Consider the following 18,405-nt stretch of genomic DNA (forward strand, 5'->3'; position numbering starts at 1 on the left):
AACAAAGATGGCATGAGAACATCCACTTTGAGATGTATGATTAATTTTAGAAAATTACAGAGCAAGTTATGCTCAAATCTGCCAGGTGTTCTATACAGACACAGCGCTCCACTTTCTGTTCTCCCTAAGGTATCAACTAGGTCAGTCTTCTCAGTACCTCAACCTCTAACCATCAGAACCAGTGATTGAGAATTCTGATGCAACTAGTTTGATCTGCCCTGTTTGTTGCATATAAGACATAACCTCCACAACGATACATTTCTGTAACAAATGAATTAACACAAAACCTTTGCTTTTATACTTTCAGGCAATGCTGAGTCCAGTTCCCTAGACAAGTATGTCTTAAGCTTGAGAGGACACTCACTCAAACACAGAGAACATGTTAACAGCAAACACATTTTCTCCACATAGACTTTGATAATGGCTTTGACTCAAATTGATTTGATGAGATCCACTATGGAAATGATGGCAGGACTTGAAAACCTGGCCTTTAAAACAGCCTTAACCTAGAAACATGTGACTGCACTGGATATAGAGCCTCTGTAAGCAGTGAGAAATAGTGCTCCAGATTTTTTATGCTGAGCATCAGTCATGCCATTTTATCCACAGCTGGGGGAATTACGTGGTGACAAAGTAAAAAGACTGTCAACAGATTGAGCGACAAGTTCTCTTATTTTACAAGGCAGGAAAGTGAAATCAGATAATTTAAGATTCTTGGTAACTGTTCATTGTGTCTTGTAAACATAAAGCTGAATGGAGTGTACTTTATGAATGAGAGTATTTAAAACATTTTAAAAGAAGTAGTACTAGTACTAGAAGTATTTACATCATTCTCATTTTATCCAAGATTGTTTCTAAATATCTGTAAATTAATGATGATAAAAATTTTCATTATTTATTATAAGAATTGATAAGGATACATTTCCTCAAGAAACTGCCAGTCAAAAAAACTGAACCAAAATAGTTCACAAAAGCTTTAGAATACAACACATGGAATAAGTCTCTGCTCTATGGCCTAAGCCACACTGGATCATGGAAATCTGAGGAAAAACATCACTTACACAGTAAAGCCTACTCTTTCAAGATTATATTTATAACCCAGTCTGTTCATTTGGGTTTCAGCTGAACATGAACTCAATTTCACCAACTTTCCTTCTGCTGTATAACAACTGCTTAGCCTCTTATAGCAACGTTTTACTATTATTACAGTGGACTAGCATTCATTATATTCTTACAAACATGTATCCTGTTGTACTGATATACACATACACAGACAATCATCCCTGATTCTTGATTAAGGAAACAGAAGAACGGATGTGGTACCCCACAGCAATTAATGGTGCATCATAAACAAAGTGTATGGGCCCCACTGGTCTGAAAGAGCCAAATAATAATTTCTAATGCATCATTTAATGCTCCCTCTCAGCTCCTGTAGCCACGGATCCTCTCCCAGGTTGTGTGTTGACAGTTCATTAGGGGTTTTCACTACACTGTGATTGTGGTGTTTAGGTAATGAGCTGGCGGGGGTGGGGAAGACAGGAGGCAATGTTGCACACCGATTAATTCTGAATGATGAAATCCTGTCTCCGGTAAGGATGCTTTCAAACCATGAGGCAAAGGAAAAGGAACTGAGGTTTAACCAAAGAATTGGTGGTTAAACATTCTGTACTTCCTTTTCTGTAGTAGTAGCTGGACATTAAAAATACTGCCCTACGGTTGTTTCCCTCTGACAACCAGGGCTGTTTTAATCTACATCCGGTAGGTCACTGTGACATTTACCTTTGACCACTGAAATCTCTTTTAGCCCAAGTGACAACTGGTTAAATTGTGAAGAAATTCCCTGAAGGCAGACTTGAGATATGTTCAAGAGGCTATAATCATGTTTTGTTAGACTCCCATGACCTTAGCCTTTGACCACCCAAATCGAACTACTTAGTCTGGGAATCTAATTGAACATTTATGCTAAATTTTATTGGATTCTCTCGGAGATGTTGTGTTCATAAGGATGGACCCCAAAACATAATGCTTATGGCCACTGACTGTTGCCAGCATGGTGGCATAAAAAGGTAAACATTGTGCCAGATTGCTGAACAGCACTCCTTCAGAATCAGAAATACTTTATTGATACCATGGGGAAACTGTGTTTGTTCCCCTAACTCTATGCAAGATTAGAAATATAAGCTTATAAGATTTACAAAATATATAAAATAAAATAAAATGTGTATATGTGCGTTCTGTATTTTAAGCATTGATATGTCAGATACTGCTGGCAATAAAATTAGTCCAGTCGGTTGACTCAGAGTAACTGATACTCAGAGGGTCCGACACTCACAGGGAGGAAGTGTGTATGCTCTGTGGTGCATCTTGGTAGTCTCAGTCTTGCATGAACTTGCTCCTGTGTTTGACCAGCACGCCATGGAGAGGCTGGGAGACGTTATGCTGCCTTCATAAGTTGAGCTTCAAATTGATGAAAACACTGTACGATCTGTTAGGGCTACAGTACCAAGGCACTGTGTGTTACCTTTAAACAGCATCTTTTAACTGTTCAGAAGAAACCACTCGCAATCAATTGCTCCAGATGTCTTTGAATATAAACATTGCATATCTCTTGTTAATTGTATTGGCAATTTAAATAAGGTGTTTTGACATGTTCCATCGAAATCTCACACATTCTCTATTGATTTTTGACTTGTCACCATTAAATGGTTGATCTGTCTGACACGGATATGAAAAAAGAAACTCTGTTTACTCTTCCAGTAAACATGAGCAGAAAACATGCTCAACACTTGGTATTGAGAGGGCTAGTGATACTCAAATACACTAAGAAATGGTTGTGACTAATGATGCTGGAACTGCAAAACTCTCATGTCTCCAGGCCCAAACAGTTTTACGTCAAGCATCTTGAATATTTCTGGAAGAAAGGAAATGTTCCACGCTTACCTTACGTACCCTTTCCACTTCATAGCCATTGAGGTTTGCATACAGTGAGTGATGCCTCTTTCCTAAGAGTGATGTTGAAGTGCTATTAGCCGTGGTTGGGACTGCCTTGTCCAAGAGCCCGTGTTGTGTCTTAACCTGCTCCTCCGACCTCCTAAACTCCTGCTGCTGTCCAGGAGCCTCGGTGTCACGGACCTCCATTTCTGTAGCCAGTACAGGCTCGGGCTGCTCAGGCCGAGCGAACAGGTCATACATCCCTCTCTGTCAAAGTCAAACAGTGCAGATGGGGTCAATATGACCGTATGAGGTGCCCAGCCAAGACCAAGCCATCACAGGCATTTCATTTGCTGGAGGAGAATAACACGGATCAGCCGGGGGAGGTTGACTTCAGAAGGATAAAGATGTGATGTTCCTCCCGTTCTTAAAAACAGTTTATAAACTGCAGTTTTCTACACGCAGACGACTGTTTTTGCCATGGTTTTCAGTAACAAAACAGTCTCTTCACTATGCAGTGGGAGTTTAAGCGAACAAAAATGACACTGCTGGACTGTCACAGTCAAAGTTACTGTGTAACATCCAAGATAAAGCCAGTGACATGTAAACCAAGAGTTATACAGTACCTCATACTCCTTCTCACTGTGACGTTATGAAAAAAATACATTCAGCCTTAAAAGGATCTCACATATTTTTGGCCTTGGTTTCCACTGTTATAATTGTCATCATCCCGATAGCGTTCTTCAGCATCCTGATGTTAGACTTTATCACAGTGTAGCATTCAGATTCAGAGACCTGCTCACCGCTCGGATACAGCATGTTTCATCATGCCTTACCGCTCTGTCGTCTGGGCTTTTTCGCAGGTGCTTGTCCAGACCATGAAAAATACAAACGGTTCCAGCTCTTGTGTAGGCCCAGCTGAGATAGCAAACAAGAAGAGACCTGCTATGGAGAAAGAAATACCAGAAAAGGATTTATCTAACAGGTCTCCCCTCCAGTTGCCACTCTCTCAGTAAGACTGGGCTGTGGGTGGCATGTTGACTCTTCAGCCGCGAGTCCATCCTCATTGTTGCGGCTGTGACAAAAAGCATATGATCCAGATGCGACAAGACTCGACAGGGCTGCTTAATCCTATCTCGCTTGCAGCGCCATAAAGGTGAAGAAAGAGGACGAAGGGAAGAATATGTGTGTGTGTGTGTGTTTTCGTTTTCGTGTGTGTGTGTGTGTGTGTGTGTGTGTAAGGAGGCGAGTGTCGATGAGAGGAGGGGGTAGGGAGGACTGCTTCAATCGTCCTATCACAAAAAGGCAGTCTTTGAGACGGGGCCCAATCATTACCGCGACCAGAGCTCGTTTCCATGGAGATGACGCTGGAATGATGTTGGCTGCCTATTGATTGTTCAAGAGGCAGTACACACTGCAACACAGGCAGGCTGCAGGAGGCAGACAGGGGATGAAGTGTGTCCAGTCCAGACTACTTCTAATGTTTTATTGCAGTTGTCCACTATATAAACTAATTGCGTCTGACAATGTAATAAATGCTACTCATGGTTTAGAAAAAGACAATAAAAAGACATGTAAACAGGTCTGAAGCAGCAAAAGATCTGGGTTACAACTTAATGCAGATTTATTTGGCCTTACTGCCCTCCCCTTTACTAGCAGGTGATATAAAGTACTCCAGCTATTTGTATATCAAATGAGCAAGGCAGCCTAATGAATCCCATTAACAAGCAGTGGCTTGAGATAGAGGGGGTTATTTGGGCATCTAGTTAAATCCTCATTCAACCTTGACAAACTACACATTACCTTAAAGCACATACCGTTAATTTGGCTGCTGCTCAATTTAAAGCATGCTTGTATACAAAGCCAAACAGTAATAAAATAGAATAAAAAGAATAAAGATGCAGTGATCAATCAACCAGCTTGATTGGCCATTACTGATGACCTTTCAACTATACTATGTGCACTTTCACAGTGCATACAGCAGCATAGACACAGTCTAAGGCACAACATGCTGGTAGTTCTTCACCGTGACTGAAGAAGATGCAAACTTGCACTTTGTAATACCTGTAAGGCCAAACTAAGCAGTGGTGCAACCACCACAAAAACATTCAGGGCAACAAAGTTAATGATACTTACAACACCATCAATCCACTGAATATGCAATGTTAAGAAGTTAGCAAAGGCAAAGTGGCTATATATAGCATTTAGTTTTTAGTTTTGTACTTGACTTTTCTATAATAAGCTCTTACAATTTTGCCTATTTTTTAATGTTATTATTGCACTGCTTAGCTTACCCGTTTGTTATCATCCAACACATTTCATTCTTTTGTTGACCCTGTCTTAACTTGCACAAGACAAATACAACTTGAAACATGAACAATAAAAATTTAGCTTAAAGCAGAGCCATTCACAAATCTGCAGCTTCTGCTTTCTATTCTCAACAATACAATCACTAAATGGCACTGGTCATTTTTTGTAGTTGAGGAAAGAGACTGAAGAAATACCAGAGCCCATGACACACATTTACCAAGTAGACCATACTTCTCAGACGTCACATTACCAGACTTTATTAAGCTCATGTTATGCCACACACAGCTTCCTTTAAGCCAATTCCAGAGCAGCAAATAGTTTTCCAACTGACTAAGTTTGATGTTAATGTGAAGTCTGACTGCTCAGTGGGTTGACAAAGATTTCCAGCAACACAGATTATTTTACACTGTTAAGAAATGCCAGGGTCCCACAGTGCTGACAATCTTACTGCCACATTTGACACAAAGGCATGGTCCATGTGGTGTTGGAGACATTGCAAAAAATATGACCAAAGCACTGGATGAGGGAAACTTGACAGGCTTGCCCTGCTTGTAACACAGACTACACTACACATTAGTTGATGGAGAATGACGACCTGCTGTGTCAGTGAAACATTGCTGATGCAGTGCCAACCTGAAGGAAGAGTATTTAAGACACTCTTCACTCAACTATTCACAACATCCAGGCACAGCAGCCTAATGCTGCTTTCAGAAATGCACTGAACTACGGATAGTCTCCTGAAATCATCCAGAGGGGATTATGTATGTAAGAATACAGTCAGACGCTCCAGACCTCTGGAGTTTTTCCTGTTTTTTTGTGGTGTTCACATGATTGGCTGCTGACCCCTCTCTCCTTGCCTGGCAGCAACGGCCTGCTGGCTAAAAGTACATCTTGAGTCACAATTTTGAAAAAAAACATGAATGGGACAAAGATAGTGATTTACTAACCAGAACTTATTTTTAATAGAATGGCACTCAGTATAATCACCAGTTCCCTAAATGTGCCTGATCTTTATCATCAATAAATCCTGTATCAGGGGGCTGATCCGCACCACACTCTTTTGGGTTCTTCTCTGGCCCATACCACATGCCTACACCAAGTTTGGCGGTAATCTATCAATCAGTGTTTGTGTAATTTTGTTTATCCACAAACAGACGAGCAGGGGCGACAAAATAAAATCCTTGGCAGATGTAATGAAGTGTTTACTTGATATATTGTCCCTGTTTTGGGGCAACATTGTGGGCCTGTTGCAAATGAATGTAAATTCATTTTTATCTGATTTATCTATCAATTGTTCAAAGTCACTCTGAACACACTTAACCTTGCAAACCAATATTAGATTATAATATAGATTTCAATTAACAGAATGTTCACAGTGACCCATGGAACGACTTTTGATTTTGATTTAAAAAATGAGGAGCCTCCACTAGACTGATCATGCCCATACGCCCTGTCTCTCGCAGACATGAGCTTCTTGTTTTGTGCTAACGCATCATTTCAGTTCTTCCCATTAATAATTCCTGTGTGCTCACAAGACCATGGCTTCAGGAGCTGAACGACTGAAACCAACCCTGGTGTGAACAGAGGTGCTTACAGCGAAACCACTGCCACCAGCTAAGGTTCTAATCACAGGCTGCACACAGCACACATAAACTAAAAATATAAACTTTGACTGAGCATTAAATAAAGAGAAACATCCAGTCAGCATTCATGTCAAATTGCCTTTCCCCTGCACATAAATTCAATGATATTGACATCCTTTCACCCTGTTAACCATGTGACTCAGTAGCAGGGCTTGTGGTCAAATACGTCTGACACAAACATCCAAATATCATTTAGATTTTTTCAAACTAACTTGCAAATGCTAAAATACAAATACGGCTGTCTGTCCTTCCTTAAGTTTGCTTGTAAGTTTTGTGAGGCCTTACATTTTTGGCCAATCTAATGAGCTGAGAAGAGCCACTAACTTTGTTATGATAAACATGTTTCTCCTATTGAGTTGCATATGCACATTTTATTCTACAGTATATACATCTTTGAAAATCAAAAACTGTATGGCACAAATTGTCAGAGGAATGAAACATTTGTGTAATCTATAGCACAAACACTATATATATACACAAACTATATATATAATGTTTGAGAGAGAGAGAGATATTAGATATTATCTATCTGCTTTATTATCCATACAACAAAAGGTGATGCTTTCTTAGTGATGTGAAAGACACACAAAACAAAAATGAGGCTGGGCAAGTAGGCTTTGCTGATTGCATTACTTTGATGAATTATTCATTTTCATTTTCATTATTAATTTTCCTCCCAATGAAAACTTGATCCAAAATTTAGGAGACAGGAGCACATTGACCCACTTCTCCCACTCTTAAAACAGAATTGATGCACCAGCACATAACCCCTACTCTCTGCTCACATCCCACATGACTCACCGCCACAACACTGACAACAACAGAAATTCACAGAGGGGTTTTTACACAAAACCAAATCAGTCTGCACAGCCAACCAGTGTTTGGTTCTCCTGTCTGTATATAATTAGAAACTGAGAAAACAACAAACTCCTCCTTAGTTTGAGCAGGGGGATATTATCTGTGGTCTTCACAATATTGGATGTGTTTCGTTTAAATCCACATGCAATTCTTTTAAGGAGGGATGACACAAATATATGTTGTTGAGCTACAAAAAATGTAATAGTAATTTTTTTGTTTGCAAGTCAATAGGAAGCCTTCAAGAAAAAAAAAGAAATAATAAAGTATTGTTTTCCTTTAAATATAAGCAATAAACTGAAAGATATGTTTCCATTAAGGTCTTGTCCCCTTATTCTTCCACACCAGCCACTATGTCTGCAGCATCTTTAGTAGCTTGGATTTTTCATATAAATACAATGTCTAACAATCCAGCCAAGTGACTTCAATTCAAGAAGTGAAATGTAGTGGGGTTCATGGGGATATATTTGACCTAAAATCCTGTCCAATCAAAACATGTACAATATACTATAGTTTATAAAAAGTACAGTGAAAAAGCAATATCGCTACATATTATTTGGCATTTTATGGTATGTCTGAGTGTCAATCTATATATATGTGGTATATACCACAATTTCTTCTAAAATACTGTATATTTTCAATATATATTCAACCACCAGTGAGCATGTTTTGAGGAATATGTAAATATGAAATATCTTACCTCCATGTTTCTCTCCATGCATTTGGAGGGCCAGGACTCAGTGCAGGAGGGGGGCTGGTCGTCCCATCCGGCATGGGGAGTGTTGTGAGGGTGAGTAATTTTCAGAGAGGCGCTCCGACAGGTGTCCACGACTGTAGCAGCGGTGCTGGGGTCAGATTCACACAAGTCTCTGCCTTCTTTGATGCTCTTCTTCGATGAGTGATATGCACTCTGAGATCCCTGTAGTCTCTGACAGGATTTATCGCCGTCTTCCTGAGTAGGCTTTCTTGAGAGACTGTCAAAAATGTCACTGGGGTGTCCTTCTCTCTGTCTCCCCTGCAACGGTCGTCCGTGGGTCTCTAGCAGGTGGCAGAGGAAGATGGCTTTTTCTAGCTCAATGTCCTGCCGCTGATGCCATTTACAGACTGCCTGCTCACCATTTATCTCCTCATACAGTGTCAGCAGCAACAGCTCCAGCTTTCTATAGGTTTCTCCTTTGCTTAAACGAAAAGCGTCTTTCCCTGACGGCTCATCCTTACTGCATCGTTCAGTAGGTTTATTGTTCACCTCTATAGCCACCAAACCCCTGCGTCTGTCAGAATGCAAGTCCTTTTGGGTCCCACGCTTTGCTGTCAGCTCCCTCACGGCCCTCTTCTGTTCCCTCTCTGCTTCTTCTCGCAGGCGCCTTAGCTCCACACTGAGGTGCCCGCGGACCCGCTGCGTCTGGCTCTTCTCCGTCTCCAATTCAGCACGGAGCCTCTCCAGCTCTCGCCCATAGTCTGCCTGACTCTGGCAGTATTTCTTGGATGAGAGTGCCAAAGGGTTATCCCTGTCTTTCCTCATGATGCCTCATTCACAGCACAACATGCAAGGAGAGGCAGGACACATTGGTTTCTAAAGAAGGGCCTGTGCATCAGACCTGAGAGGGAGTGCAGGTGGGTGATGGATGCATGGTTATCACAGCCATGCAGCATGCAGTTATCACACCAGGTCACAGGCCACACTGGAAAGATGAGACAGTGGAGGGTTTGAAAGAAATTGGCAGGTGTTATTGTTTTAGTGCACTGACAAAAAATACAGTGCTTCTAGTTTGGTGAAAGATCCATCTAAAAAAATTATAATATCTTGGAAAGTATATATTTAAATTATATTTTCAAAAAGGGAAACCTTCATATATTCATCACATGTATAGTGAAATATTTCAAGCCTTTTTTGTTTTAATTTAGATTATTATGACTTACAGCTCATGGAAATCTAAATTAAATTATTGGCATGTCCATTAAGCATGTCAGCAGTAAAGGGCATGTAGTGCTAAAAAATGTCATGGTAGGACTGCCCCCTGGACTTCAATTAACTTGGAATCTGGGCCTTTCTACCTTTTCACCTGACTTTGGGACGTTGATTTCCAAATGAAAAGAGGACTTTGGACCACTGAGCAATGGCCTCAGCCCAGGTAAGAGGCTTCTGACATTGTCTCTATTGACACTAGCTCATTTCCTGAAGACATCTGTGCGTGGTGGCTCTGGATGCATTGACTCCAGCCTCAGTCTACTCCTAAAAGCTCTCCCAAGTTCTTGAATGGGCTTTGGTTGACAATCATCTCAAGGCTGTGGTCATCCATGCTGCTGGGCCACCTTTTCTCATTACAGTTTCTGCCTATCCATTCCAATTTCATTGAATATGCTTTGACATAACCCTCTGCTAGCAGCCAATCCTTTCTGTAGTGACCTTCTGTGGCTTACCCTCTGGACATGCAGTCAAGTCAGCGGTCTAACCCATGATTGTGGTTGAATGTACTGAACCAGACCGAGAGATACACGGTATTTACACTGTATGAATAGTAATTTACCAAAAATTATCCTCATATTTTAAGATACTTTCATTGAACTGTAGGCCGTTTTTATCAAATAAAATAAAAAAATACTTGAAACATTTTAATTTACGTGTAATAAGTCTAGAATAAATACAAATTTTACATTGTTAAAAAAACGGATGAAAAACATTGAACTTTTTCACGCTAATGTAAAGTTTAGAGATGCACATGTACAAGTGATGATCTCCTCACTCTGTTGGGAGGAGGATGCAGAAAGAAATTATGGAAAAAATGATTTTGAATTATGAAAGAAAGGATATTAAACACAGAATAAATGTGATACTCTAAATAAAATGGAAAAGATAAACTGCAGAAACCATATCAGTGTCCAAGTCCAAACTTAAACTTAATCAATTTAACTGCTTACATGGACACCTCGACATGACTGTGTTTATAGGTGTTTCATAGCTTTATCGCATGATGATGAGTGACAGAACTAATCACCATTACACACATGCGACCATAATACGACCCAGTGTTAATGGAGGCCATGTTTAGGTGCAGGGGTCTGACCTCCAGCTGAGGATGCAACAGGTGAACCGTTAACTTTCATCACTTCTACCCTCAGTAGCTCTACTCGGCGGTCCCCACACCCGGCTCTTGTTACACAGAGGGTGGACCCTCCTGCTGTTAATGGCTAATTACCAACTTGAACTCCGGCAGACTGCCACAGGCCGCAATGGGCGATGCTACACCAGCTGACGCTATTTTAACAACACGACCCAACAAGTCCTGACGAGCTAACTAGGTTCCCGTTAGCCGCGGTTAGCTCGCCGTGAAGTTTCCCAGCATTACACTCACCTCTCAGCAGGACTCCACTCTTATGTGGCACTTCTTATCAATGGAGTCCTTCACTTTGAGCCCAGGTTTCTTGTGTCTCCATTAACAGTGTCCATGTGGTGACACGGAGACAGCGGGGGCGTGTGGTTAAAAGTCCCTGAAGCCATGCAGCCAGTTTGTTTATGTGTCTGCTGAGTCTCGCACTGTGTCCGCCGTCACTCCGCTGGTCAGGGTGCTGCGTTCACTTACACTGGTCTCAGCACATAACAACGCGACACGTTTCAATGGCTCAATATAGCCTATGTGTGGTGGTTTCCAATCGACTATTTCAGTCATTTTTGCCCCAACCGTCCTCACCATTCCTTCTAAATCATTTTTTTGTATGTCTCTAAACTCCAAATGTCCATGATTTGCTGTTGCATTCATTTGACAGATTATTTGGAGTTGTTCAAGTGCTTTTTACTAACGATTACAATATTACCGACAGTTCCTGAAGGCAACATCATCATTGAGTACAACCAACTTGTGTGAGACGGGCGACTACGGGTGGTGACAAGGTGAAAGTGCAGAGTTGACCAGTTGTGTGGAGGCTTTATGTTGAAATATATTTAAACTGTGATCTGAGAGGTTGTTGAAGGACTTTGACTCATCTTGAAAAAATACCTTACAAAACTTAAATTGTGAAAGTGAAACATTCTCCTAATGCTCCTGAGCCACTGGAGTGTTGTGTCGTGTTTTGATTAACAGATCAGTTTATTTATAATGATCCCTGGAGATGAACTCCATCCTAGGAAACCATTATATTCATGTACTCTGAGAGAAATGATTGAGAAAATGGCTGCAAAACATTACAGTGAAATAATAATTTATTACTCTAAAAACTGGGGAATTAACAGTGCATTATAGACTAACATTTTTATAAAACAAAGGAACATCAGTAGAAGTCATGCAAATTGAACACAAAGAAATTGATAATAGATAGATAGATAGATAGATAGATAGATAGATAGATAGATAGATAGATAGATAGATAGATAGATAGATAGATAGATAGTGTCATTAACATTAATGTTAATGTCACTTATTAAGAGTCTGTTACAAGTATAAATTCACACGTATCTTTCCTGTTTTTCATGTTATGTTAGTGAAAATGTCCAATCTCACCATAGATTTCAATATTAACACACTCAACTGGATGATTTATTATGTCATCTCTTACCTTTATAATTTTTTCAGTGCAGTGTCACCTGTCAGCGGTGTGTTTGATGACAGAGAATGACTGTAGTGTGTGTGGAAACATAAACAAAACACCACTTGTGTCATGCAGTGTATTAATGACCCCTGAGACCTTGAGGAATTCTTTCTGAGGGATCTTTGTTTGGCAAAGGCAATGATATTGAAATGTATAAATCCTCAAAGGTATGTACATCCCTGTTCACTCTGCCAAAAGCCATCCCAGAGGGAAGGACACAGTATGTCTGACCACAGGGGGGCATGTACTCAGTACACCTTCTTAAAACATATTTACTTTTCTCTCTTAGTTTTTGCTCTTGTGTTTCCTGCAAACATTAAACAGAAATTCACCTTGCCTCTTGCTTTTCTATTTGTTTTTTCTCACCCTCATCAGTGCTGCAAGTGCATCGGCTGAAAGCATCTCTAGCGGCCTGTGTTCATTGTGAGGGGGAGAGAGACAGAAAGAGAGAGATCTAACATACCACTCTCTGTTATCAGGGTGTCCTTGGGCCGCTCCCTCGCTCATTTCCATCTCTATCTGCTACCGTGTGGTCGACTGTTGGGAAGAGAAAATGCCCTGAAAAGTCTTCTGTCTATGATAATAACTTAATCTTTAACTCAGGAATACATGGCAGAGACCTTAGTTACGGTAATGTCAAGTACAGAGGATAAACAAAACATTCCAAAACTCCAAGAAAACACGAAGAAGAAATTTTTGCTAAATAGCCAAAGCAAAAGCAAAAATAAATTCCTCAGGAATATTTACAACAACAACAATCAATTTGATGAGTCAATTTAAACAAGAACTACTGAAGGTAAAATAAGATGAGATTAATAACCCAAATATCCCTAAGGATAAAAACAAGTTGATGTTTTGGTTGTTTATTATATTAATCCCTGGAATAAAACTGTGTTTGATCACATTACACATTAAAATACAGCAGTGAGGTGGTGTAGGAGGGTAAAAGTCCAAGAAAAGTGTGTTTCTCATCTAACTGAGAGAGAGAGAGAGACATCCAACCTTGGCAGATAACTCACAATGATGAGTATTAGTAGTTATCACCAGTATAAATTTAAAAGCAGCAAAGTAAAAGTCTACAACAGTTTCAGAGTGGCAGCTGAAGCACGCATGTATGAAATGTCACCATCATCTAAAGCAGAGAGGAATATATAAGATGTTCAACGTTCTGTAGTTTCAGTGGATCACTTCCGATTTTAAAGTGTCATTTGTGTCCATTTGTGTTGTGTCATGCACACGTCAGTACTTCAAATTAATTATTTATATGCCACAATATTCTGAATATATATGAGAATTGAAATAACTAAAAGCAGTCAGCTTAGTCTATGAAATATGTGTACTATATAAACTTGATCTGACATGTTTGTCAAAGTAAAACATGCTTCTGTTACATACTCCATAACCTTGAGCTTATTATATTTATTAAAAACGGCATGTTAAGGATATACCTAAGGATATCTGCCTCTTTGTCATTTTGCTTTTGTGAATGTCATTGATAAACCCTGTCACAGTTTTCAACACCTGAGTGATCGAATACCACCTGTCTTTGTGACCCAAATAGAATAGTCCTCAATAAAGGTGTCAGGATGTCATGTTGCACTACTTGTGTCAAGTTCTGAATTCAAGACTCTTGTATCTTTCACAACAAAGGCATTTAGATAGCCCATGGCCTGGACTCTGGGACATATATGTGTATATAGGTGATCTATATGAATACACAACCTCTGTGCACCTTCAGCGTTACATAAAATAGACTCCGATGACATGAACAACATATGATGTCAACAAATCATCAGCTCTCTATTACCAGAATTGTGTTATTGCCTAATGGGAGCTCTAGTTAGAAATTCAAATGGATATGTTAACGTATTTCCTACGTGTATGTGTGTATTCTTATGCTTTTGTGTACTTGTACATGTGTATGTGTATGCATATGTGTATATGTATTTATGTGAACATGTACAGTATGTGCATATGTGTATGTGTAGGCTATTTGTATGTTTAAATGTATATGTATATGTATGGACAATGGCAACTTAACAAGAAACACAAGCAAGTCCAGTTGCCTATGTTCACTTTTGCAACTTCTTTGTCCTTCCATCATCTATTCTCTTCATCATTTGTGGGTCGAGGGGATGACAGGTCAGCTCATCCCTGGACAGGTCTTTACAGATTCTTCACAAAGCACATGAAAAGCAGGAGGCCTTTTGAGGGACAGTCACAGACCTCAATCAGACAGGTGAGGTTTGTACTGCAGCTAATCATCACTTACCATCTCCACGTCATTGTATGTCTTAGTACAGGTGGGACCACTTAGAATATGTGTTTGGAAGAGTCCAGTAACACTTGAATATTCCATCACACAATGTCACAAACTGGGTAAGAAAGTTCACTTTGATTGTGTGCTGCTTTGTTTGATTCAAAATAAATAATTGCAGACTCTCTGTTCACTGTGGTTTCAATAAGCTTTGACACTGGTAAAGAAGAAAATAGTCGCCCATCTTCAGCTTTCCCTAGTTCTATGGTGCATGTTAGCCCCTTTCAGCAGATTGTATTGTTATTTACCAAAAATCATTCAATACAGGTGTAAAGATTTAAAATTTACAGAGAGTATTGACTTGTGGCTACCTTCTATACTAATGCCATGTTATAGCTATTTTACTCAGTGATACACACTCTTTAGTTGTGTCTTAGTGTGATTATACATTTTCATATATTCCCAACCTCCCACCTTCCTAACATTGAATATAAGCACTTTTTCTTTGGAGGAAATGCAAATGGTGCAATAGCGCCTATGAATGGGAACAACCTTTCCATTGAATTAGCATGTTGAGAAAGTCGCTTTTAACCAAACCAATCAGTAACTGAACACATACGGTGACTATGAAAGACTCCAAACAGTTTTTTGTCGATATCATAGAACTGAATCTGCTCTGATAGAGGTACTAGATGACATTCACATGAATAACTATCCAGGTATTGCCTTAGGAGAGCTTTCAATACTGTTTGTCACAAAATATGAGGCTCTGATTGAACTGGATTGAAATCTGGAACAGTTCTCAATTGGTGCATGACCTACTTAGAAGTCAGGGGTTGTTTTGTTTCTATTGGCACTCATGAATAACAAAAAGCCACAATAATCCCACTGGGATCAATTCTTGGATCCCTCCGTTTTAACATCTATATGCTCCCTTTGGCCATATCCTCAATTTCCTCTGTAGGAGTTGATCAGCTATGGTGCCTGGAGTTGTGATAGGTTCAAATGGCATTTTGAAACTATGCTTCCCAGTGCTAGTACCATTCACAGCTGTAGATATATAATCTGCCCCAAACTGCTTTAAAAATAAATTTAAACTTCTCAATTTTCTAGTGCCTTCACTTAATCACATGAACCTGTACATCATGAATTACCTGTTTAAGGTTCTGATCCATACTTTGATGCTTCTTTTATTTCTGTGCAGCCCACTGAATGACCCCTGCATATGATAATGTGTTATACAAATAAATGTGCCTTGCCTTGCAAACACAAAAAAGCAATTCACGCTTTAAGGGCAAAAAACAGAGTTTAGCAGATCGGCCGCTTTGTCATTGAGCTGTTGTGTTTTCTTAATCGTATCCTGGAGGTTCAGAAAACTTGCTCGGTGTAACAGAATCCCCCATATTTTGACTCGACCACTGTTGCGGGTGACATTGCAGAAGAGAGCCCTGAATTGGTCCTGGAGAACCGTGACAATTGCCACAGACAGCCCGCTCGTTTCTCCGCAGCTCAGGAAGGATTAGTGTGAGGAAGTAATCGCTGTGAGTCGGCGGCACAATCTAAAGAGGCCCCGGACTTTTCCATGTTGGATGACATGAGATTGCAGAAGTATAGATAATGTTGTATGCCTTGAGTATAAACACACTGACAAACATTAAGCTACTTTAAGCAACAAAATAAATGAGAGAGAGTGCAAGAATTCTTGGAAATAGAAGTTGATGTGAAGAAACAGTATTTCTTTCAAGGGATGTACTGTACATGTTGAATTATCGTAAAGACAGTATTTAGTTTATTTTGTTGATAAAAAGATTGTGGATGTTTTTAAAGGTCAATAACCCCACTCTAAGCTCAACTATGTCTTATGAAAAATATCATAACGAAAACTTGTTTAAAACTGCATTTTTAAGCACCCAATCAAGATGTTTGTTTGGAACTTAGCGAGTGCTCGTTCGAATATTATTTGCCAGTCATCAGCATTTTTGTGGGATTAATTGAAGAGTGGAGGATTATTCAAATCTTAAACATTTTAAGAGAGCTTCTGTTCTCCGAGAACTTCATAACTTTCATTGTCTTCCGTGTGGAAAAGTGTCACGCACGCACGCACGCACGCACACACACACACAGGCACACACACACACACTCACACACACACACACACAGGACCTAAGCCACAGCCTCGTCTCCCTCTGTGAGTGAGTGTGTGCAGAGATGAGCAGGACCGCACCTTCTGTGAGCTCTACCTGAAACTGGAGATGCAGGGTTACCAGGAAAGGGTTGGCTTTCATTGTCTTTGTCTTTTTGTTTTTGCCCCTCCCGCAGCTTCTTTTTAAGTATAGACAGATACAGGGCGTTAAAATAGTACCAAACAATGCTGTGGTATTCAGTGTTTTACGTAATCTTTGTCACTGAAGCCAGGTACTTATAGTGAAGCTTGGTTATAAGGAGATGAAAGACCAGACACATGCATCATTGCATGCACTGAATTTCCTGCCACCTTTCTACACAAAGTATCTGTGGTTTTTGAGTGACTTGTGGAATTAAGCTGCCTGCTATTCAAGCTCCAAGGACAATTTTTTTGTGCTTATTCTGGAAGAAGGAAACAAGTTTACAATTGTTTTTTTATAATTTTTTATTCTGGCAGAAGAGAAATACTTCATAACAGGTATGTATATTATTTCATTTGATAAAATATTGATTTGCACATTTGTTTGCTTTATTCAACAACAATTTAAATGTTGATGAAACTGTGACAAATAACAGATTTGTAATTTAAAACACTAAAGCTGTTTAGTTTAGAAATTTAACTTTATTTCAATGTGAAAACGTTCAACCTCTCGGACAGAACTTAATTAAGATGTATAGCCTTTATATACCTAATATATTTTTAGCTCAAATTCACAAGTGTATATATAATACCCATATTCTATGAACTGTTTAATCAATGATATTAATGAGGGTCATTTCCATTATTTTATGTTATATTTTGTCACATTTTACAAGAATAAATTGCAAAAAGGAGAGAACCAATAAAAAACTACAGTCAGACACAAATGCTGACATATCTATTGATTCTCTGTTTAAATGGATCAGGATTCTCTCCATTTAAGACACTGACAGTGTTATTTTCTGGTTTATCCCAGACATTAAGGGGTATTTTCCGTGAGGCTTAGCTCTTAGCTATTTCTCAGTGCAGGGAAGTGAGAAGGGAGGGGAGGCGGAGACGACACAAAAGGCAACATTATTCCCCAGCGGATATGCGCTACATCCTTCCATGAATGGAGTATTGAAAAACATAACATTGGGGAATAGATTCTCTTTCAACCCTAATAACTGAGCCATTTGTCCCAGAGTTTCGAGTGGTTTGTTGGTGCGGCCCGCAACTGAGACAGCCGTGGTTCTGGAGCGCTGTGCTGGTGTTAAGATCCCCACCTCCCAATTTGATGCACAATTAGTTCTCTGTGGACTGTTGGCCCCTGTGTGCTGCACCTATGACAATGAAACAGTCAGGTGAAAACGGGCCTGGATGAAAACTAAAGAGTTGTTGCGTTGACTGTTGTCATGGTACCAATGTCCCAAAAGGGTGACAGTGTGTTAACTTTACCTCCAAGCACTGGAGATCATTTTTTGTACACTCTTGGGTCAATATTTTAACACTACTCCACCCCCTACTCCTCCTGCCTCCTGCTCACCAAGGATACGAGAGGCGCCCCTGCAGTCAGTGTCATCAGGTGCCTAAGCGTTTTGGAGGGTTCTAGTGACAGATTGCAGGAAGCAGCAGTTTATGCCTGACGATGGGGACCACAGAAAGCAGAAATGTCTTTTTGT

General features: G+C 39.9%; 1 protein-coding gene across 1 annotated transcript in view; it reads right to left on the reverse strand.

Annotated features, from left to right (window-relative positions):
- The window catches only part of LOC133019504 (RIMS-binding protein 2-like), a 62,763-nt gene extending 51,508 nt beyond the window's left edge, over window positions 1-11,255 (reverse strand). The window contains exons 1-2 of the mRNA XM_061086013.1: window positions 11,093-11,255; window positions 8,440-9,421 (exon numbers count right to left, since the gene is read on the reverse strand). Of these exons, the coding sequence (XP_060941996.1) occupies window positions 8,440-9,261 (822 nt within the window). The 5' untranslated portion in view covers window positions 9,262-9,421; window positions 11,093-11,255. The remainder of the gene's footprint in view (window positions 1-8,439; window positions 9,422-11,092) is intronic.
- Between the last annotated feature and the right edge of the window lie 7,150 nt (window positions 11,256-18,405).

Source organism: Limanda limanda, chromosome 14 (genome assembly GCF_963576545.1).
Source record: "Limanda limanda chromosome 14, fLimLim1.1, whole genome shotgun sequence".
In the NCBI taxonomy this organism is placed as follows: Eukaryota; Metazoa; Chordata; class Actinopteri; order Pleuronectiformes; family Pleuronectidae; genus Limanda; species Limanda limanda.